Source organism: Lithobates pipiens, unplaced genomic scaffold (genome assembly GCF_037356315.1).
Source record: "Lithobates pipiens isolate NorthernLeopardFrog02 unplaced genomic scaffold, aLitPip1_a1.2 Scaffold_30, whole genome shotgun sequence".
NCBI classification, from domain to species: Eukaryota; Metazoa; Chordata; class Amphibia; order Anura; family Ranidae; genus Lithobates; species Lithobates pipiens.
The window spans coordinates 53,544,098-53,567,499 of record NW_027507791.1 but is presented as its reverse complement, the minus strand read 5'-3'; the positions used below and the strand labels follow the sequence as shown (position 1 = coordinate 53,567,499).

The following is a 23,402-nucleotide window of genomic DNA, read 5'->3' as shown; positions in this document are numbered from 1 at the left end:
ACGCAAATGCATAGTCAGTAAACAAGCCAAAGGTCAGTATCAAATGGCTTCAGGCTGAGATCAAGCAGAAGCGTAGCCAAGGATCAAGCCAAAGATTGGTAGAGTGGTAATGAAGATATAGACAGCAGCAGGCGTGACAAGAGCAATAAATTGGCTGGAGAGAGCACAATACTCTGGCAAACAGGTAGTGCAAAGGCACGATTTAAAGGAAGTTCATGGGAGGGGCAAAGGGTTAAAGCTCCCCTGTCCCTGCTCGCAGAAGCGAACGCATACGTAAATCACACCCACATATGTAAACGGCGTTAAAACCACCCATGCTAGGTATCGCCACAAACATTCGAGCGAGAGCAATAATTGTAGTGCTAGATTTCCACTGTAACTCAAAACTGGTAACCAGTAAAAAAAAAATTTAAAGCGTTTCCTATGGAGATTTTCAAGTACCGAAGTTTGGCGCCATTCCATGAGCGTGTGCAATTTTGAAGTGTGAAATGTTAGGTATCAATTAACTTGGCGTAACGTCATCTTTCACAATATACAAAGTAATTGGGCTAACTTAACTGTTTTTTTTTTGTTTTTTTTTATGCATGAAACTTTTTTTTTTTTCAAAAAAAAAAACGCGTTTGAAAAATTGCTGTGCAAATGCGAGATAAAAAGTTGCAGCGACCACCATTTTATTCCCTAGGGTCTCTGCTAAAAAAAAACATAATAATAAAAACAGTGTAGCGCTTCAATGATAAATGTGGTCAGCATAAATTATAAAAATCAAGACAAAGATCATATAAATATGAATGCCTAAAGGAAAGTCCAACATTGGCCGCACATTCCACTATGTAGCAGGCATGAGGGTAACCGAACCGTCACAGAGGAGGGAAGTTGGGCTAGGCGAGTGTGTTCATATAAATCTGCTTGACTGAAAACATCAGGAAAAAGTGGATAAAATACTTCTTACCGACTTAGTTGGACTCATACAGTCGTATGACAGTTGAGTCTAGAAGGCTTTAGGTCACAATCTGGGACCAAGGAGTACAAAGAGGGAAGTCTGTTGAGCTGATGGATGAGCTCCAAACAATTGTAGGCTCTATGATGGATCCTTTCAAATGGAGCTTCAAAGTTGTTGGTAGTCAAGCTCAGACGTGGTCCGTTGTACTGATGCTCCAATCTCACCGGAATGGGGAGGGAGATGTTGTAGAGGTTTAAGCCGGAGAAACGGGAAAAAGGAAAAAAGAAAAAAGGCTCCACATGGTGTAGGTCAGACGGTATAAAAAGGGTTGGTTTATTGAAGTCAAAAAATAATTAATGACTTGGTGATCACATAAAAAGTCTAAAATAGAAAGTAAAAGCAATGTAGGGTGCCAACAGCTCGCCCAACGCGTTTCGACATATGTGTCTTCTACAGGGGCATGCCCCTGTAGAAGACACATATGTCGAAACGCGTTGGGCGAGCTGTTGGCACCCTACATTGCTTTTACTTTCTATTTTAGACTTTTTATGTGATCACCAAGTCATTAATTATTTTTTGACTTCAATAAACCAACCCTTTTTATACCGTCTGACCTACACCATGTGGAGCCTTTTTTCTTTTTTCCTTTTTCCCGTTTCTCCGGCTTAAACCTCTACAACATCTCCCTCCCCATTCCGGTGAGATTGGAGCATCAGTACAACGGACCACGTCTGAGCTTGACTACCAACAACTTTGAAGCTCCATTTGAAAGGATCCATCATAGAGCCTACAATTGTTTGGAGCTCATCCATCAGCTCAACAGACTTCCCTCTTTGTACTCCTTGGTCCCAGATTGTGACCTAAAGCCTTCTAGACTCAACTGTCATACGACTGTATGAGTCCAACTAAGTCGGTAAGAAGTATTTTATCCACTTTTTCCTGATGTTTTCAGTCAAGCAGATTTATATGAACACACTCGCCTAGCCCAACTTCCCTCCTCTGTGACGGTTCGGTTACCCTCATGCCTGCTACATAGTGGAATGTGCGGCCAATGTTGGACTTTCCTTTAGGCATTCATATTTATATGATCTTTGTCTTGATTTTTATAATTTATGCTGACCACATTTATCATTGAAGCGCTACACTGTTTTTATTATTTTGTTTGTTGAACTTTGTTTGTTTTTGGTGTTGGCTGCTGTTTCTGGCTGTTGTGGCCTTCTTCCACATATACTAAACTGTAGCGCAGTGCTTTCCCCCTAACTGTAAAAAAAAACATATAATGTTTGGGGGTTCTGTGCAATTTTCTAGCAAAAAAAAAAATGATGATTTTTACATGTAGGAGAGAAATGTCAGAATTAAACTAAAAACCATTAAGGGTTCAAGGTTTAGCACTGGTAAGCATTTCTTGAAAAATAAATAGTGCATTTTATATACAACTATATAGATCAGACCAAAATGAGGGACAAATGAGGAGGAAAGAGGGACAGAGGGACTTTGTTCCAGATCAGGAACAGTTGGGAGCTCTGCTTAACCACTTGCCGACCTCCGCACGCCAATATACGTCGGCACAGTGGCAGCGGTGGGCAAATGGGCGTACCTGTACGCCCCCTTTAACCACTTGAGGACCGCCGTATTGCCATTGTACGTCAGCACAATGGCACAGGCAGGCATAATCACGTACATCTACGTGATTGCCTTCCAGCGGGTGGGGGGTCCCATCGGACCCCCTCCCGCTGGTTACGGCGGTCCGATTCGGTCCAGGAGCGCTCCGTGATGAGGGGATGGCCGTTCGTTTTCGGCCACCCCCTCTGGATCGCTCCTGGCCAATGAGAAGCTTCCTCCCCTGTGTATTGTTTACACAGGAAGGAGGAAGTGATGTCATTCTCCTCGGGGCGGTCTTTTTGACCGGACTACGAGGAGAAGAGTAAAAGTAAGTCTGCACGAACACTACACTGACATGTAGGTACACACAGGCACACAAACCCCCCCGATCCCCCCCCCGATCGCCCCCCGATCCCCCCCCCGCCCCCCCTCCCCCCCCAGTCACAGTGTCACTGATTGCATTGATCATTTCTTTACTGATCAATGCATTCAGTGTCAGTTGTGACAGTAAAAACTGTCAGGACAGTTAGTGTTAGGTCCAGGGTAGCCCCCTATCACCCCCCAATAAAGATTTAACCCCCTGATTGCCCCTAGAGTTAACCCTTTCACCCCCTTTTGCCAGTGTCACTAAGCGATCATTTTTCTGATCGCTGCATGTGTCGCTAGTGTCGCTAGGTAGCTAGTTATTTTTTTAGGTTCACCGCCAGGTTTTTATATCGCTAGGTACCCCGATATACTACCCAATAATGTTTTTAACCCCCTGATTGCCGCTAGTTAACCCTTTCACCCCCTTTTGCCAGTGTCACTAAGCGATCGTTTTTCTGATCGCTGCATTAGTGTCGCTACAGTCGCTAGGTAGCTAGTTATTTTTTTAGGTTCACCACCAGGTTTTTATAGAGCTAGGTACCCCGATATACTACCCAATAATGTTTTTAACCCCCTGATTGCCGCTAGTTAACCCTTTCACCCCCTTTTGCCAGTGTCACTAAGCGATCATTTTTCTGATCGCTGCATGTGTCGCTAGGTAGCTAGTTATTTTTTTAGGTTCACCGCCAGGTTTTTATATCGCTAGGTACCCCGATATACTACCCAATAATGTTTTTAACCCCCTGATTGCCGCTAGTTAACCCTTTCACCCCCTTTTGCCAGTGTCACTAAGCGATCGTTTTTCTGATCGCTGCATTAGTGTCGCTACAGTCGCTAGGTAGCTAGTTATTTTTTTAGGTTCACCGCCAGGTTTTTATAGCGCTAGGTACCCCGATATACTACCCAATAATGGTTTTAACCCCCTGATTTCCGCTAGTTAACCCTTTCACCCCCTTTTGCCAGTGTCACTAAGCGATAATTTTTCTGAACGCTGCATCAGTGTCGCTAGTGTCGCTAGGTAGCTAGTTAACTAGGCTCCCAAAAAGTCCCCCACATGTGGTATCCCCGTACTCGGGAGAAGCAGCAGAATTTATTTTGGGGTGTAATTTGACTTCTGCCCATAGCATGTGTGAGCAATATATCATTTAGTGACAACTTTGTGCAAAAAAAAAAAAGTTTGTAATATTCCCGCAACTTTTGGCAAAATATAAAATATTCCATGGACTCAACATGCCTCTCAGTAAATAGCTTGGGGTGTCTACTTTCCAAAATGGGGTCATTTGGGGGGGTTTTGTGCTATTTTGGCATTTTATGGCCTTCGAAACTGTGATAGGTAGTGAGGAGTTAAATCAAAAATTTGCACCCTTAGAAATCCTGAAGGTGGTGATTGGTTTTCGGGGTGCCGTGCGCGACTAGACTCCCAAAAAGTCCCACACATGTGGTATCCCCGTACTCGGGAGAAGCAGCAGAATGTATTTTGGGGTGTCATTTCACATATAACCATGGCATGTGTGAGCAATATATCATTTAGTGACAACTTTTTGTAAAAAAAATTTTTTATTTTTTTTTTTGTCATTATTCAATCCCTTAGGACAAAAAAAATAAATATTCAATGGGCTCAACATACCCATCAGCAATTTCCTTGGGGTGTCTACTTTCCAAAATGGGGTCATTTGGGGGGGATTTGTACTGCCCTGCCATTTTAGCACCTCAAGAAATGAGATCGGCAGTCATAAATTAAAAGCTGTGTAAATTCCAGAAAATGTACTCTAGTTTGTAGACGCTATAACTTTTGCGCAAACCAAAAAATATACGCTTATTGACATTTTTTTTACTAAAGACATGTGGCTGAATAAATTTTGCCCTCAATGTATGACTAAAATTTAGTTTATTCGATTTTTCTTATAACAAAAAGAAGAAAATATCTTTTTTTTTCAAAATTTTCGCTCTTTTTCCATTTATATCGCAAAAAAAAAAAATCGCAGAGGCAATCAAATACCATCAAAAGAAAGCTCTATTTGTGGGAAGAAAAGGACGCAAATTTCGTTTGGGTGCAATATTGCATGACCGCGCAATTACCAGTTAAAGCAGCGCAGTGCGAAATTGCAAAAAGACCTCTGGTCCTTAAGGTGTTTATTGGTCCGGAGCTGAAGTGGTTAAATGGCGGAGCTAGCGGGTGCGCGCGCCCGCCGCGTACAGCGTGACCATGCCCATCTCTCGTGTCATGGAGCCGCAGAACAGGGAGATGCCTATATAAATAAGGCATTTCCCCCGTTCTGGCCTGTGACATGACAGAGATCACTGCTTTGTGTCATCAGGAGCAGTGATCTCTGTCATGTGAGTGGAAGCCCATCCCCATCACAATTAGAATCACTCCCTATGACGCACTTACCCACTTCATTGCCCCCCTAGTGTTTAACCCCTTCCCTGCCAGTATCATTTACACAGTAATCAGTGCATTTTTATAGCATTGATCGCTGTATAATTGCCAAAGGTCCCAAAATGGTGTCAAAAGTGTCCGATGTGTCCAACATAATGTCGCAGTTCTGATAAAAATCGCAGATTGCTGCCATTACTAATAAAAAAAAATAATAATAAAAAGGCCATAAAACAACCTCCTATTTTGTAGACGCTATAACTTTTGCGCAAACCAATCAATATACGCTTATTGCGATTTTTTTTTACCAAAAATATGTAGAAGAATACATATCGGCCTAAACTGAGGTAAAAATTTGTTTTTTATATATTTTTGAGCGATATTTATTATAGCAAAAAGTAAACAATAATGCGTTTTTTTCAAAATAGTCGCTCTTTTTTTGTTTATAGTGCAAAAAAATAAAAACTGCAGAGGTGATCAAGTACCACCAAAAGAAAGCTCTATTTGTGGGGGGGAAAAAGGACATCAATTGTGTTTGGGTGCAACTTCGCACGACCGCACATTTGTTAGTTAAAGCGACGCAGTGCCGAATCGCAAATAGTGCTCTGGTCAGGAAGGGGGTAAAATCTTCCGGGGCTGAAGTGGTTAAACCTTTACTGTGACCTATTGAAGGAAATAACTTAAACCCTGACATCACTTCCGCCCTCATACTACGCTCGCCGTTGTTTCAACAGATTTGGCGACCCATTAGAATGTATAATGGAAGTGATGTTTCGTCGCCACCATGTTGCTACACCCCCCATTCCTCCACACAATAAGGATACACTGAGAAGTAGGAAAGCAGACATCTTGTTACACCCACCAGAGTTTTGCAATTTTACACGTATTTTTAACTGTAAACTGAGGTTATATAGTGAAATAATAAAAAGTAAAAATACGTGTAAAATGCAAACCTCCGGTGGGTGTACCAAGATGTCCCCTTTCCCCTTCTCAGTGTATCCTTACTGTGGAGGAGTGTGGGGTGTAGCAAGATGGTGGCGACGAAAAGTCACTTCCGTTACACATTCTGACGGGTCGCCAAACCTGATGAAACAACGACGAGTGTAGTATGGGGGCGGAAATGATATCAGGGTTTAAGTTATTTCCTTCAATAGGTCGCGGTAAAGGTTTAACCGCTTCAGCCCCAGAAGATTTTAACCCCTTCCTGACCAGAGCACTTTTTGCGATTTGGCACTGCATCGCTTTAACTGACAATTGCGCGGGCGTGCGACGTTGCACACAAACAAAATTGATGTCCTTTTTTCCCCCACAAATAGTGCTCTCTTTTGAACAAGATGTCTGCTTGCCCCCTTCCCACACTCTATCCTTACTGTGGGCGAGTGCGGGGTGTAGCAAGATGGCAAAGACGTAACGTCACTTCTGTTACACATTCTGACGGGTCGCCGAATCTGACGAAACAGCTGCATTTCACCAGATTTGGAGACCCGTCAGAATGTGTAACAAAAGTGACGTTACGTCGTCGCCATCTTGCTACAACCCGCACTCGCCCACAGTAAGGATACAGTGAGAGGGGGGGGGGAAGCGGACATGTTGTTACACCCACCAGAGTTTTGCATTTTACACTTATTTTGTAACAGTACAGTGAGTTTATATATTAAAATACAGTTAGAACTCTGTCTGACTCGGTAGATGTTGAATTTTAAAAAGCAGTGGTAAGCCTGTTGATCTCATAGGTTTGCTAATCTGACAGAAGTTCGCTGCTTTTAAAATTCAACTATGTTTCTATGTACTATGTTTCACTATATAAACTCACTTTACTGTTAGAAATAAGTGTCATATTCAAAACTTCGGTGGGTGTAACAACATGCCCGCTTTCCCTCTTCTCAGTGTATCCTGTAAAGGAGTGCAGAGTGTAGCAAGATGGCGGTGACTAAACGTCACTTCCGTTGCACATTATGACGGGTCGCCTAATCTGACGAAACACCGTAAACACTGCCATCACTTCCGCCCTCATATCAGTCTCCCCCCCCTCCGCATTACCCACTCCCTGAGTCAACATGGCCGCGCCGCTTCACAAGGCAGCCAGAACGCGCATTCCGCAGGACTCGTCTCCGCCCCCCCCTTTCACGCTTTCCTGCAATGCCATTGGCCGAGACGCTCTGTCACGATAACAGATCAACCTTCACTCAAGCTTGGCAGACGCGGGGCTAGGGGGAGTGTCAACCCTTTCAGATTGGACGCTTTGACACTGACAGCGGCCTGTAATTGGTGGATTGTGCCTGTCCATCGCCGTGCCCAGCGATCGGGTTTGGCTGAGCTTGTCTGGCTCAGAGCTGATGTGTCCGAGACCAGGAAGTGAAGTTTTCAGGCAGTTCAGCTGAGAGTGGAGCAGGTAAGATGTGGAGGGGGGAGGGGGGCTCCTATGTGGGGGGTGTAGATCTTCCTGGGTGATTAGTATTGGTGGGGGGTTATTTACTATTCCACATATGGTATGTATACATCATCTGTCTCTCTATATACTGACCACTTCCTGAGGCTTCTGGTTCCTGGTGACAGTCCCTGGCTGGGTGGCTCAGTCCCTGGGATTGCACCTGATTTGGATTTCCCATTAAAAACAAATCATTTGATTCTAGAGACTCTCCCTGGTTGGTTTTGTTATTGTGCCCCCCCCCCCCTCCCCCACAGCAGGCCTGTCCATGTCCTGACCCAACACGGGTGTGTGCCGCTAGAATGTCACCCCGTTCCATCACCGAGCCAGGCGTGTGCACCTGTGTGCGCTCCTAGTTCACAGATCATCATCGCCAAGGGAAAGCATTTCTAAAGCCTTTATGGGCCGTTCACTCGATCCGAAAATTCTACGAAAAAAAAAATACCGCTTTTCGCAGCGATCGTACTAGGGTTGTCCCGATACCAATTTTTTATTTTTTTTAAGACCGAGTACAAGTACTGATACTTCTTTTCAAGTACTCGCTGATCCCGATTACCAAGACTTTTCTTTTAATGTCATGACAGTTTTCAGAGCACAATACAGATTAGGTGGCACTGGCTGATGGCTGGAACTGACAAAAGGTTGGCAATGATAGATGGCATTGATAGGTGGCTGGCACTGATAGATGGCATTGATAGGTGGCTGGCACTGATAGATGGAACTGACAGGTGGCTGGCACTGATGGATGGAACTGACAGGTGGCTGGCACTGATGGATGGAACTGACAGGTGGCTGGCACTGATAGATGGAACTGACAGGTGGCTGGCACTGATGGATGGAAATGACAGGTGGCTGGCACTGACAGGTGGCCGGCACTGATGGGTGGCACTGATAGATGGCATTGATAGGCGGCTGGCACCAATAGATGGAACTGACAGGTGGCTGGCACTGATAGGGGCACTTATGGGCATTGAGCACTGACAGATGGCTGGCACTGATAGGTGGCTGGCACTGATGGGCACTTATGGGCATTGAGCACTGACAGGTGACTGGCACTGATAGATGGCATTGATAGGTGGCTGGCACTGCTGGAACTGGCAGGTGGTTGGCACTGATAGAAGGCACTGACAGGTGGCCAGCACTTATGGGCATTGAGCACTGATAGATGGCACTGACAGGTGGCTGGCACTGATGGCATTGATAGGTGGCTGGCACTGATAGATGGCATTGATAGGTGGCTGGCAATGATAGATAGAACTGACAGGTGGCTGGCACTGATAGGGGCACTTATGGGCATTGGGCACTGATAGATGGCACTGATAGGCAGCACTTACAGGCATTGGGCACCGATGGGCAGGCACTGAAATGCCATGAAAGGAAATGCTGCCTGCGACGCCCATCTTGGTACTCCTTGCACTCAGCCACATAAAAGCAGCAGTGGCCATCTTGTTACACCCAGCCCCAACTCTATGGGCTGGGTGTAACAAGATTTCTGCTGCTGGCCTACTGCGGCCGAGTGCAGGGTGTACCAAGGTGGGCGTCGGGATGTCCAAACGCTGACGTCGACATGGAGCATCGCTTCCGTCGTTCCACCTGCTAATTGCGCCGGGTCACCTAATCCTGATGAAACATCGCCTTTCCCAGGTATCGGATCAGGCATCGGGAGCATTTGTGCAAGTATAAGTATTCATGCAAATGCTTGGTGTCGGTCCTGATACTAGTATCGGTATCGGGACAACCCTAGATCGTACGATAATTGGATAGTTGGCGCACAGCTTTCGAGAGCTGATCATGACAGTTCATCTGATAATAATAATAATAATAATAATATAATATTATTAATAATATTATTTTTTAAGGTACTTGTATAGCGCCTTTAATTTACGCACAGTACCTCCAAGCTTGATTCCTTCCAAGCCCCTAGATTTCTTGGCCTCCTCTTCAAGACTAAACTCTTGTAGGTGGCCAGACTTTACCCGTCCTTGGGCAAGGAATCCCCCTCACAAGGGTTGCAGTCTCCAACAGGAACTCCTTCTCCAACTCCCTCCTGATCCCTGCTGCTGCGTCCATTGACACAGACAGCAGGACTCGGCCCCGCCCCCCACATCATTGGATTTCATTGACAGCAGTGGGAGCCAATGGCTGCACTGCTACCAATCTATCCAATCAGGACCCGAGATAGCGGATGGAGCTGCTGTGCTCGTCCTGGGAAAGAGCGGGTTGAGGTAAGTAAAAGGGGGGGCTCGGGGGGGGGGGGGGCAACTGCAGCACAGGAGGTTTTTTACCTTAATGCATAGAGTGCCTATACTTACCTGCTGTGTGCAGTGGTTTTGCACACAGCGGCCCCGATCCTCTTCTTCTCAGGGTGGCCCCCGCCGGCGCTCCAGGCCCCCTCCTCTTGAACAGGTTCCCCTCCCCCATGGAAAGCCGCTTTCTATGGAGACTCCTGAGCTCCGTTGTACAGGCCAGGAACTCAACAGCTTCTCCATAGAAGTTGCTTTTGATGAGGGCTTAAGGCCGAAACGCGTCAGCATTTTTGGAGGATGTTATTGCTGTAATGCTTAAATAAATATTTTCTGTGGAGAAGCTGTCGAGTTGCTGGCCTGTACTTTTCTATGGATCTTTTGTGAGCTTAATTAGCCAGAGCACCGACTACTGTACACACCAACTATACTATATAGTAGGGATGGGCTCGGGCGTGTTCACACACTCCACGTGTAGAGCCCGCCAGGAAGTGGGCACGGCGTTGCGCTAACCACAGGCAGTGAGACATTTCCTGATCTCTGCAGCCGCACAACGGGGAAATGTCTCACCGCTTGTGATTAGCACAGCGCTGTGCCAACTTCCTGGCGGGCTCTGCACGTGGAGTGTGCGAACACGCCCGAGCCCATCCTTACTGTATAGTGGTAGAACTTGGGTTCATTTTTTCCCTTGCTACATCCGTTGACACAGACTGTGGGATTCAGCTCTGCCCCCCCACCACCTCCCCTGTTTCACAGGATTTGATTGACAGCATCAGAAACCAATGGCTCCTGCTGCCATCAATCTGTCCAATGAGGAGAGAGACAGCGGCTCTCGTGCACATCGCTGGTTTGGGCTCGGGTAAGAAAAAAGGGGGGGGGGGCGGCTGTAGCAGAGAAGGTTTTTCACCTTAATGCATAGAATGCATTAGAGCCGCACAATTTATCTTTAAGATTTGAGATCGCAATTCTTTCCCTCTCGCTATCTTTACAAAGCATTTTCCCGATTCTACGTCGAGTTCTCTGCTCAAGCCGACAGCTGTCAAAAAAACTAAACCAAAAACGGGCATTCTGCCAAGTTTCACAACATTCTTCAGCCGCTGAGCTAACTATAAACATTGTAACTTTGTGCTCTTTAGATCAAAGGAATGAACTTCGGTCTGTAAACGAGGGAAGTTTAACCACTTCAAGACTAAACCTTTTTCTGACACTTGTTGGTTTCAAGATAAAAATTAGTATTTTGTGCTAGAAAATTTACTTAGAGAACCTCTAAACATTTTATATGTGTGTGTGTGTGTGTGTGTGTTTGTGTTTTTTTTTTTTTGTTTTTTTTTTTTTTTTAGCAGAGACCCTAGAGCAGGGATATGCAATTAGCGGACCTCCGGCTGTTGCAGACCTATATTGCCCCGTACACACAAGCAGATTTTCCGTTGGAAAAAACTTGGATGGTTTTTCAGACGGAATTCCGCTCAAGCTTGGCTTGCATACACACGGTCACACAAAAGTTACCTGAACTTTCGACCGTCAAGAACGCGGTGACAACGAGCCGAGAAAATGAAGTTCAATGCTTCCGAGCATGCGTCAAATTGTTTCCGGGCATGCGTAGGAATTTTGCACGTCAGAATTGGTGCAGGCGATCGGAATTTCTGATCAGAACTTTTTTTCGACAGAAAAATTGAGAACCTGCTCTCAGTCTTTGGTGGGAATTCGGCCAGCAAAAGTCCGATGGAGCGTACACACGGTCGCATTTTCCAACTAAAAGCTCACATCGGACATTTGCTGGCCAAGTTTCCGATCGCGTGTACAGGGCTTTAATCCCATGAGGCATGGCAAGACTTCTGACAGCCACAAGCATGACACCCAGAGGCAGAGGCATGATGGGACTTGTAGTTTTGCAACATCTGGAGGTCCGCTAATTGCATATCCCTGCCCTAGAGAATAAAATGGTGGTTGTTGCAATATTTTATGCCGCACTGTATTTGCGCAGCGGTCTTTCAAATGCAATATTTTTTAGGAAATACACCTTTTTTATTTATTTTTTTATTACATTTTTTTTTTTCATTAAACAGTATAGTTAGCCCAATTTATTTATTTATTTTTTTTTGTTTTAAATTTTTCTATAAATTGAAAGATGATGTTACGCCGTGAGACTCGGGAGAGACTAGTGATCTTTATTCTAAGCAAAATAATTGTGATTATAATTTTTCCCAGAATCGTGCAGCTCTAGAATGCATTAAAGTGGTTTGTTACCACAATCATGTGCGTCGCTGGCAGCCCTCTGTAACTAGTCCTAACACACAGTGTAAATGTTTTATGAAAACAAAGCTTGTAAATACCATTTTTTTTTTTTAGAGAGATCTTCGGGCCGATCACATGACTCCCGGCCGGTCTCCTACTCTGATCCGAGGCTTTTTGACGCCGTTATTATTTGAATGGCACCTCAAAGACGATGTGATTCTGCTGTGATCGCAGCAAAACGCGCTACACTTGCCACCCAAAAAGGAGCGTGATCTTCTTTTTTTCGATGACGAGCACATAAAGGGAAGCCCATGAAGTGAATTGGCCGCCCTATGTGCGACACGCGAAATCGTTTGCACATCGCTCAACCAAAATTGACGCTTGTTCCTGCTACAAGAAAGTGTGAATGCAGCCTAAAGGCAGGGATCTGGATCCAGTTAAAATGTCATGCTCATACAACTGGCCCTGATGAAGTGGGAGAGTGTTTAGCCGCCCCGAAATGCATCGTCTCCATTCTTCTATGAATTTTATCATTAAAGCGGAGGTTCATCCAAAGATGGAACCTCCGGTTTTCGGAACCCTCCCCACCTCCGGTGTCACATCTTGGCACCTTTCAGGGGGGAGGGGGGTGCAGATACCTGTATAATACAGGTATTTGCACCCATTTCCGTCCCGGAAAAGGCCAATGAGAGCTTTTGCTCGGAAAATGCGACCGTGTGTACGCTCCATCGGACTTTTGCTGGCAGAATTCCAGCCAGCAAAAGATTGAGAGCAGGTTCTCTATTTTTCGGTCGGGAAAAAGTTCAGATCAGAAATTCCGACACGCAAAATTCCTACGCATGCTCGGGAAACAATTTTGACGCATGCTCGGAAGCATTGAACTTCATTTTCTCAGTTGGTCATAGTGTTGTACGTCACCACGTTCTTGGCGGTCGAAAGTTCAGAGAACTTTTGTGTGACCGTGTGTATGCAAGCCAAGCTTGAGCGGAATTCCATCGGAAAAACCATCCAAGTTTTTTTTCCCAACAGAAAATCCACCCGTGTGTACGGGGCATCAGCCATGCCCAACATGTTTCTGCAGGAAATTATGTAATCGGGGGGGGGGGGGGGGGGATTGGCCAAGTTCCTGCTCCTTTTTATGGGCGACAAATTCCTGCCAGCAAAACGAGAGATTGAGAGCAGGTTCTCAATTTTTCCGGTCGGAAAAAATTCAGAACGGAAATTCCGATCATCTGTACAAATTCTGAAGCAACAGTGAGCCAACACTTCTGTGGATTGAGATCAGTAGTATATATTGAATGTATAATATTATTGATGAGAAGTGTGAAAAGCCCATACACCAAGCCAGATGAAGGGAAGATCTGAGCATCGATTGAAAAAATAGATACTCAAAAAAACACCAAATATGAAATATGAATTCCGCTCAAACTGTCTTGCCTACACACGGTCACAACAAAGTCCGACCGCCAAGAACGCGGTGACTTACAACACGTACGACGGGAATAGAAAAAGGAAGTTCAATACCCAGTAGCCAATAGCTTCCATTTCGTGGTTGAATCTGAGCATGCGTGATTTTTGGCATGTCGGAATTACATACACACGATCGGAATTTCCGATCGAAAGTTTTTCCATCGGGAAAATTGAGAACATGCTATCAAATTTTTGCTGGTGGGATTTCGGCCAGCTAAATTCATATGGAGCATACACACAGTCGCATTTTCCGATGAAAAGCTCTCATCGGCCTTTTGCTGGCCGAAATTCAGATCGTGTGTACGGGGCGTAACAGTCTAAGGCTCCTAACTTTCATTATTTTCATACACGTAGTAGGGCCAGGTTAGACAGGAGCCAATTAACCTACCAAGATGTCTTTGGAGTGTGGGAGGAAACTGGAGTACCCGGAGGAAACCCACTCACACACAGGGAGAACCCGATGACCCCAGTGCCAGCCTGTGGTTGAAGGAAAGAAAATTGCACAATGTATGACCAGCTGTAGCCTTACTAGATTCACTCTCCCTGTGTCATGGTATGATAGGGGGAATAGAGGACACCAGCACAGGTGAGACAAGTAAGTAAAGGCATCCCATACATATGTTAATGAACATTCTTATGTCTGTTCCAGGTAATGAGACGTGTGCTCTGGCTGGGGGAGTTGCACAGGTTGGACAGGTTATGGTTTCCCCCGTTAAGCCGATCTTATAAGCTTATTGATTATTCTGAAGAAACCCTTTAGGGGACGGGTCGTGCCTGTGCAGGTGGTTGCCCTCTCAGATCAATAGCTAGCTTACAAAGAGTCTTCTGTTTTAATGATTCTATATTACAGTGCCTTGAAAAAGTATTCACACCCCTTGAAATTTTCCAAATTTTGGCAACCAAAAACGTAAATGTATTTTATGTGATGGACCAGCACAAAGTGGCACAAAATTGTGAATTGGAAGGAAAATAATAAATTTGTTTTTAAAATGTGAAAAGTGTGGGGGGCATTTGTATGGCGCCCCCCTGAGTCAATACTTTGTAGAACCCCCCTTTCACTGCAATTACAGCTGCAAGTCTTTTTGGGGATGTCTCTATCAGCTTTTCACATCTAGAGAGGGACATTTTTGCCCATTCTTCTTTGGAAAGTAGCCCAAGCTCTGTCAGATTGGATGGAGAGCGTCTGTGAACAGCAACATTTGAGTCTTGCCCCAGATTCTCAATTGGATTTAGGTCTGGACTGTGACTGGGCCATTCTAACACATGAATATGCTTTGATCTCATCCATTCCATTGTAGCTCTGGCTGTATGTTTAGGGTCGTTGTCCTGCTGGAAGGTGAACCTCCACCCCAGTCTCAAGGCTTTTGTAGACTCTAATGCCGCGTACACCCGATCGGAATTCCGGCCAGAAAAAGACAGATGAGAGCTTTTCATCGGAAAATGCGACCGTGTGTATGCTCCATCGGAATTTAGGTGGCCGAATTTCCAGCAGCCAAAAATTGATAGAAAGTTTTTTTCATCTGGAAAATTGAGAACTTTCTATTGGAAATTCCGATCGTGTGTATGCAATTCCGACTCGCCAAAAACCATGCATGCTCAGATTCAACTACAAGACGGAAGCTAATGGCTATTGAACTTCCTTGTTCTAGTCACGTTGTACGTCATGAATGATCAGAATTTGGTGTGACCGTGTGTAGGCAAGACTGCTTGAGCCGAATTCTGTCGGGAAAAACATCAGAGCTTTTTCCGACGAGTATTCAGATCGTGTGTACGCAGCGTAACAGGTTTTCTTCTAAGATTGCCCTGTATTTGGCTCTGTCCATCTTCTCATCAACTCTGACCAGCTTCCCTGTTCCTGCTGAAGAAAAGCATCCCCACAACATGATGCTGCCACCACCATGTTTCACAGTGTGGATGGTGTGTTCAGGGTGATGTGCAGTGTTAGTTTTCCTCCACACATAGCGTTTTGCTTTTAGGCCAAAAAGTTCAATTTTGGTCTTATCTGACCAGAGCTCCTTCTTCCACATGTTTGCTGTGCCCCCCACATGGCTTCTCACAAACAGGACTTCTTATGGTTTCTTTCAACAATAGCTTTCTTCTTGCCACTCTTCCATAAAGGGCAGATTTGTGGAGAGCACGACCAATAGTTGTCCTGTGGACAGATTCTCCCCCCCTGAGCTTTGGATCTCTGCAGCTCCTCCAGAGTTACCATGGATCTCTTGGCTCTTTCTCCGATTAAGACCCCATACACACGATTGGATTTTCTGCAGATTTTTGTCTTCAGATTTACCAAAACCATATATTATATGGTCAAACATTAAGAGTTTCAATATGTATGCAATGAGGCAGGCCCTTGCACTACAGGGTTTTGGTAAATCTGAAGAGAAAAATCTGCAGAAGGTCTAATAATGTGTATGGGAGTTAATGCTCTCCTTGCCCGGCCGGTCAGTTTAGGTGGACGGCCATGTCTTGGTAGGTTTGCAGTTGTGCCATACTCGTTCCATTTTCGGATGATGGATTGAACAGAGCTCCGTGAGATATTCAAAGCTTGGGATATTTTTTTCATAACCTAACCCTGCTTTAAACTTCTCCACAACTTTATTCCTGACCTGTCTGGTGTGTTCCTTGGCCTTTTATGGTGCTGTTTGTTCACTAAGGTTCTCTCACAAACCTCTGAGGGCTTCACAGAACATCTGTATTTTATACTGAGATTACATTACACACAGGTGGACTCTATTTACTAATTGGGAGACTTCTGAAGGCAATTGGTTCCACTAGATTTTAGTTAGGGGGATCGGAGTAAAGGGGGCTGAATACAAATGTACGCCACACTTTTCAAATATTTGTAAAAAAATTGGAATCCCGTTTATCATTTTCGTTCCACTTCACAATTATGTGCCACTTTGTGTTGGTCTATCACATAAAATCCCAATAAAATACATTTAGGTTTTAGGTTGTAACATGACAAAATGTGGAAAATTTCAAGGGGTATGAATACTTTTTTCAAGGCACTGTAAATGCTCAGTCTAAGAGGAGTTGCTGCAAGGTGTGTCGGTCACCTTGTTAGTTAAGAACCTGATGCTGGTTTCACAATGTTTTTAGTGATTTCGTGATTGAACCTCCTTTGACTCTCCTTCCCTTGTCTGTCACTTTTGTGGCCATTGAGGACAATCTTATTCCATGAGTGCTGGTGTTTTGGGCAGGGTTTTGCCCTTTTAATCAGGGAATTAAGAGTGGACTTTGATGGGGGACCCTGACGGAAGAAAACTTTTTCGCAGAAGGGAGTTTAACAAAACACGTGGCCACTCATTAAAATCATAAGAAAAGAGGTTTAACTTTAAACTACGTAGAGGGTTCTTTACAGTAAGTGTGGCAAGGATGTGGAATTCCCTTCCACAGGCAGTGGTCTCAGCGGGCAGCATCGATAGTTTCAAGAAACGATTAAATAAGCACCTGAACGACAACAAGGGATGTACAAAATACTACTGACATATAATCACACACATAGGTTGGACTTTTATCTTTTTTTTTTTTTTTCGACCTCACCTACTATGTTAGAGGGGACTATGATGGGGGACCCTGATGGAAGAGTGGACTATGATGGGGCACCCTGATGGAAGAGTGGACTATGATGGGGCACCCTGATGGAAGAGTGGACTATGATGGGGCACCCTGATGGAAGAGTGGAGTCTAATGTAAGGAGGGGCCCTCGTGGGGAACACGGATGTAAGGAGGGGGGTCACTCGTGTAAGGGAGGACTCTAATTGGGGCACTTCTAAGGTGGATTCGATATAAGGGGGACTCCTACGATAGACTCTGATGTATTGAAAGGTTTGATGGGGACCCTGATGTTAAGGGGGACTGATGTAGGAGGTCTTTGCTTTTGTTTTACTGAATTTCTTTCTCTCTTGTTCTGAACCATATTGTATTGATTCCAAAAAAGACATCCTATTTAAAGTGGTTGTATACCCCCACATAAAATGGAGAAAAAAAAAACCCTGCAAGGCAAAGGCATAATGAGCTAGTATGCAGTGCATACTAGCTCATTATGAAATACCTCCAGAATGAAGCCCCTGTATCGCAGCCTGGTCCATGCCGAGGGAGCTGACATTTTAGTCTTCTGGGTTTGCGGCTCCAGCGCTGTGAGTGGCCGGAGCCACGATGACGTCACTCCCGAGCATGCGGGTGGGAGTGTTCTTCCCAGCAAGGTCCGGCAGCGTCTGCCAGACCTTCAGCCGGGCATTCACAGCGCATGCACCGCTAACGTCAGTGGCTGCATGCAAAGGGAATATCTACTAAGCCGTACAGATCTTTTACCTACAGGTAAGCCCCTCTAGCTATTAATTGTTCTTTTATAAAAAGCTTTTGTAGATTACACTCCCCGGCCACTTCCTTAGGTACACCTTGCTAGTACCGGGTTGGCCCCCTTTTGCCTTTCATGCTTGGCATAGATTCAACAAGGTGTTGGAAACCTTCCTCAGAGATTTTGGTCCATAGTGACATAACATCACACAGTTGCTGCAGATTTGTCAGCTGCACATCCATGGTGCGAATCTCCTGTTTCACCACATCCCAAAGGTGCAATATTGGATGAGATCTGGTGAGTGTGGAGGCCATTGGATGAGATGTGGTGAGTGTGGAGGCCATTGGATGAGATGTGGTGAGTGTGGAGGCCATTGGATGAGATGTGGTGAGTGTGGAGGCCATTGGATGAGATGTGGTGAGTGTGGAGGCCATTGGATGAGATCTGGTGAGTGTGGAGGCCATTGGATGAGATGTGGTGAGTGTGGAGGCCATTGGATGAGATGTGGTGAGTGTGGAGGCCATTGGAGTACAGTGACCTCATTGGCAGGTACATGCCGTTGCTTCAGTTTGCATTTGCCGATGACGTTGGCGCATGCAAATACAGGGGATATCTCCTAAACTGTTCAGGTTTAGGAGCTATTTGGGGTAGCTACATGTAAGCCACATTCTAGTCTTATCTGTAGCAAAAAGTGTGTTGTAAGGGTTTACAACCACTTCAATTCCAGGTTGTGAGGCAACAAAACAGGAAAAATGCCAAGTAGGGGGTGAATACTTTTGCAAGGCACTGTATAAATTCAGTTTATTAATAGATCCATGAAGCTAGAAAGGTTGTTAAAAAAAAAAAAAAAAAAAAAAAAAAAAAAAACGCACTTTGCCTTCTTAGCGGTTGGACTGGATTTCAGAACTGGTTTTTCAGCACTCACTAAACCAATTTCTTCCTGGCCTTAGGGCTGTAGTGACATGGATAGCCTCGGTATTCTGTGTTTCGAGCCCAAAGGATCACTCGGATATGCTTGGATCACTCCATTGGGTGGAGAGCTGCCAAACCGAAACTCGGCTCAGCTGAGGACTTATGTTGGTTAGAGATCTTTGTCCAGTTCCTTGCCCTCCCCTCTCCTTTTTGAGCCTCGTTATCATGACCTTTATACTATATGAAGTGTATTTCTCTGCAGTTGGCATCTTTTTTTGGGCAATTCCCTATAGATATCTGTTGGGCTGACCTTTTATCTCTGGGTAAGAGCCGATTGACCTACAGTGGACGGAAATGTGCCCAGAGAGTCTCGACTTCTGGTTGCTGGGTTGGGTGGGCAGAGATACATGTGGAGCACGTGATGTTGGGACGGTGGTGGCATGTGATGGTAGCTTGATCTACAGATATCGTACATCCTTCTTTAGAACTTAGTTTCCTGACACATCATGGCAGCACACGCATCCTGTGAGTATACAATTTTCGGTTTTCTAAAGCGGTGTGATGCCTTTTTTATTTTATTTTTTGCATTCTGAGAATTTGTTGCAAAATTTCTTGGCACCCAGAGCAGATATGGACCACTGTCTTTCGACGGGGGAATGTGTGTGTGTGTGTGTGTGTGTGTGTGTGTGTGTGTGTATATGTATGTGTATAGTATATGTATATATATATATATATATATTTATAAATTTTACTGCTGATGAGAAAGGGTGTTTACCAGTTTATATTTACTAAAACTATTGCATTTCCAAGTTCTGTGTACTGTGGGAGACCAGATATAGTGAATGCAGGGTCCGGGGTAACACTTTAATGACTGATAATTTGACCCAGTAGTAGTCCACAGCAACTTTCGTATTTAGTGTAAGCTAGCACCTGATTGGCTGCAAGGAGGATATTTTAGTGCCCAAATCCTTTGCTCCAGTAATCACAAATCGGTACATTATTTGCAACTTTATTGCGAAAAAGTCAATATTTAGCGTATTTATATAGTGCTGACTATTTTTTTTTTTTTGCAGCTCTTTACATACCGTACATTCCCTTCAGTGCCCGCACACATTATGGTTGACCTGAAAGGGCCAGTTTTATCTGTAAGACTATATAAATTTCATGCAGGGCTTTATTTCTCAGAGAATAGGCGCAGGAACTCAACCACCCCCTGCCAAACCGCATCACATGGTGGCTGTGGCCAAATTGCTCTAACAGTAAGAGGATCTTAAAGGGGCAATATAAACTTGGAGTGCATCTGTGAAGGCTTCATGGGTGTGCTGTGCACAGGTGGTCCACATCTCGCCTCCATCCCTTCCGCTTTGGGGTGAGGGCCGCATGAAATGGTGTGGCAGGCCAGGTTCGGCCCACGGGCCTTGAGTTTGACACATGAGTCTAAAGCCCCATACACACTATCAGATTTTCTGCTGACTTTTGTCATCAGATTTACCAAAACCATGTAGTGGAAGGGCCTGCCTGATTGCATACAAATTGAAACTCCTAAGGTTGGACCTCCTATTGTATGGTTTTGGTAAATCTGAAGGAAAAACTCAGCAGAAAAACTGATAGTGTGTATGGGGCTTAAGCCCTTGTACACACGGTTGGAAATTCCGACGGAAAATGTCCGATCGGACTGTGTTGTCGGATAATCCGACCATGTGTGGGCTCCATCTGACTATTTCCGTCGGAATGTTCGACCAACAAAGTTTGAGAGCTGGATATAAAATCTTCCGACAACATGATCCGATAGGACTTTGTCCGTTCGTTTGAAGAGAATTCCGATCGAACAAAGTGCCACGCATGCTCAGATCAAATTACGAGACCAAAGCTATTGGCTACTAGCCTCTACGTAGTCCCGCCGTAATGAACGAACGTCACCACGCCTTGAACGATCGGATTTTCCAACAACTTTGTCCGACTGTGTGTATGCAACATCAGTTTCGGAAAAAATCCGACGGATTTTGTGGTCGGAATGTCCGACCGTGTGTACAAGGGCTTAGACACAAATGAACAGTTTAACCTGTGCAGTTTTTTTTTTTTTTTTTGTCACCTGGAGTTGGAGCTTTAAAGCCCAACTCCAAGAATGATGTAATCCCCCCCCCCCCCACGCCACGCTTCTTGATCTTATCACTGGTTTAGCAAAAAAGCTCTCTTAAAGTGGGATTCCGCTCTTCTTCTTTTTTTTTTTTTTTTTTTTCTTACCTGTCTCACAGGTGGGCGAGTGCTACCTTCGATTGGCATCCACGTCCGGCGTTTATTTGACCCCCGGCGCGACTAATCTTTTCCTCAGGATGACTTATAAAAACCTGCTCTGGCGTTTTCCATTTTAACTGTGGGCGTCTGAAGCCCACAGGCATTTACTTCCTGGTATATGATGACGTCTGGCTCCCAGCATGCTCCGCTCCATCTTGCACATGCTCAGTGAGAGCAGTGTAATGGCAGATACAGCTGCCTGCCCACTTTAAAAAAGGCAAATTCGTACTCGCCCTCGTCACGTGACCGGCGTCCTAACGAAATCTCGCGTGATTTCGCAATTTCATTGTCCCCCATGGATTCTTGGGAAATAGCTTACAAATTTCCCAGGGACCATTGCGAGGACGATAGCCACGCCTACTCCCACGGGAGGACAACCCGGAAGTCAGCTGAAACATCAGAAATAAAAGGTAAGTAAATAATATTTTTTTTTTCAGGGTTCGTTTAGGTAAGTATGCTATCTGTTGATTTTAATAACATGTACTTTCATTTTTAGGTACCAAACCACTTTAAACCCCCATTTTCACTTACCTAAAGCCATGGTCATGTGATCATCATCAGGCTCCTGGTCCTGCTCTCTGTTTACATCATGGAATGGTCCTTCTTCCAGGTGTCCACATCACTGCCTACGCCATGGGGACAATTCCAATTGGCTGGCCAGTGAAGGGTTCCTCTTAGGATCCTAAAGAGAGATGATGTCCAATGGGAGTGAAGAGGATTCGTCAGTGAGGGAACTACTGTACATCAGTGATGGACCTGGATGGGGGGGGGGGGACCCGGATAAGTCTAACTGGATAAACCAAATAAGGAAAACCTTACATCGGGCACGGTGGGTGGGACGTATAGGTAAAAAATGATTTTTGGGTTGGGCTTTAAATCACCTAGGCTACAAAACCTGATAACTAAGTCCCCCTATTAAATAAATGTTATGTTTTAACAATAGATGCACTTTAAGGATTTGCCCCCAACGACCGAATCAGGTCCCAGTTTGTTGTTCTACCGCTGATTCTTTGGTTTGACCCACCCTTCCAATTTTTAGGAAACACCCCCCTTATCCTTTAGTAATGTACAAATACTTTGACCCTTGATGCGCAAAAATCTTATTTGAATCTCTCTGCTCGTTTTGAAGGATGACCACTTTAATACGTCGGGGACGGCGCGGAGAGGAGGGCCAAGACCGAAGAGCAGATTCAGAGGATGGCGGCAAAGAAAAAGATGAAGAGTCCTCAGGGGATTGCAAAGACATGAGGCTAACGCTTATGGAGGAAGTGCTGCTTTTAGGATTAAAAGACAAAGAGGTACGTTATTTAAAGTGATATCCTGTATTGATTGGAGGCTCCAAACAGCCTGTTGTGCAAAACTTAAACCTCTCTTAAAGTGTATTTGCACTTTTGCAGCCATTTTAGGAAAACGCTTACTATATATTTGTTAAATGTTCCCATGCATGACTTAAAAAATTGTTGCTTACGTTGTCGATTGTTTGCCATAATTAGCCAAACCTGTACTCTACTGGCAGTTGTTCTCACCAGTTGTAAACTAGATTTGAACACTGTCTCAAGAAAGGGTTAAAGATTTAGAAGCTGGTCTTCTAAATTGCATGGTAATGAGGATAAACTCCGCTGTGTCCCTCATCCTCTGCATGGACAGATTTGAGTTTCCTCTCATTTTCAGAGTGTTAAAAATAGCTTGCTGGAGGCCTGTCCAAACAAACCCACCTAGAAAGAAAAAAAAAAAAAGAGGAAGAAGTGTGTGTGTGTGTATGTATATGTATGTGCAGTGGCGTAACTAGAACCTTCAGGGCCCCGATGCAAGAAACCATGAAGGGCCCCCCTGAACCCCAGCCAGGGCCCTTCCCTCCGAGTCCGGTGGTGGAACACCAGGGCGTGGTCACAGGTATGACCTTTGTGAGCCCTGTAGTGCCACCACTGGCATCAGTAGTTTTTTTTGTTTATTTATTTTTAATTTTTAGGTGCCCCATTGGGGGACTGTCCCTAGGCAGGATGGGGTCTCCGTCCCCAGAAGAGATGAGGTCCTTTTCTCCAGGGCAGATTAAGTTACTGCCCCCAGGTGAGAAGGGGTCCCTGTCCCCAGGGGGAGATGGAGGGGGTATGTGTGTGGGGGATGGGGTCTTCTCACTCACCATGACCAAGCTGTAGGCCACGCACTCATCCATGTTGGCCTTGGCTCCATCCAGTGTGCTGGACGGGTGATCAGCATATCTCCCAGAAAGA

The 23,402-nt window shown here is 45.0% G+C and overlaps 1 protein-coding gene across 1 annotated transcript in view; it reads left to right on the top strand.

The window, feature by feature from the left end:
- Positions 1 to 7,482: 7,482 nt before the first annotated feature.
- Positions 7,483 to 23,402, top strand: part of GOLPH3L (golgi phosphoprotein 3 like) — an 89,839-nt gene continuing 73,919 nt past the window's right edge. Inside the window, exons 1-2 of the mRNA XM_077464228.1 lie at positions 7,483 to 7,677; positions 22,301 to 22,469. Of these exons, the coding sequence (XP_077320354.1) occupies positions 22,302 to 22,469 (168 nt within the window). The 5' untranslated portion in view covers positions 7,483 to 7,677; position 22,301. The remainder of the gene's footprint in view (positions 7,678 to 22,300; positions 22,470 to 23,402) is intronic.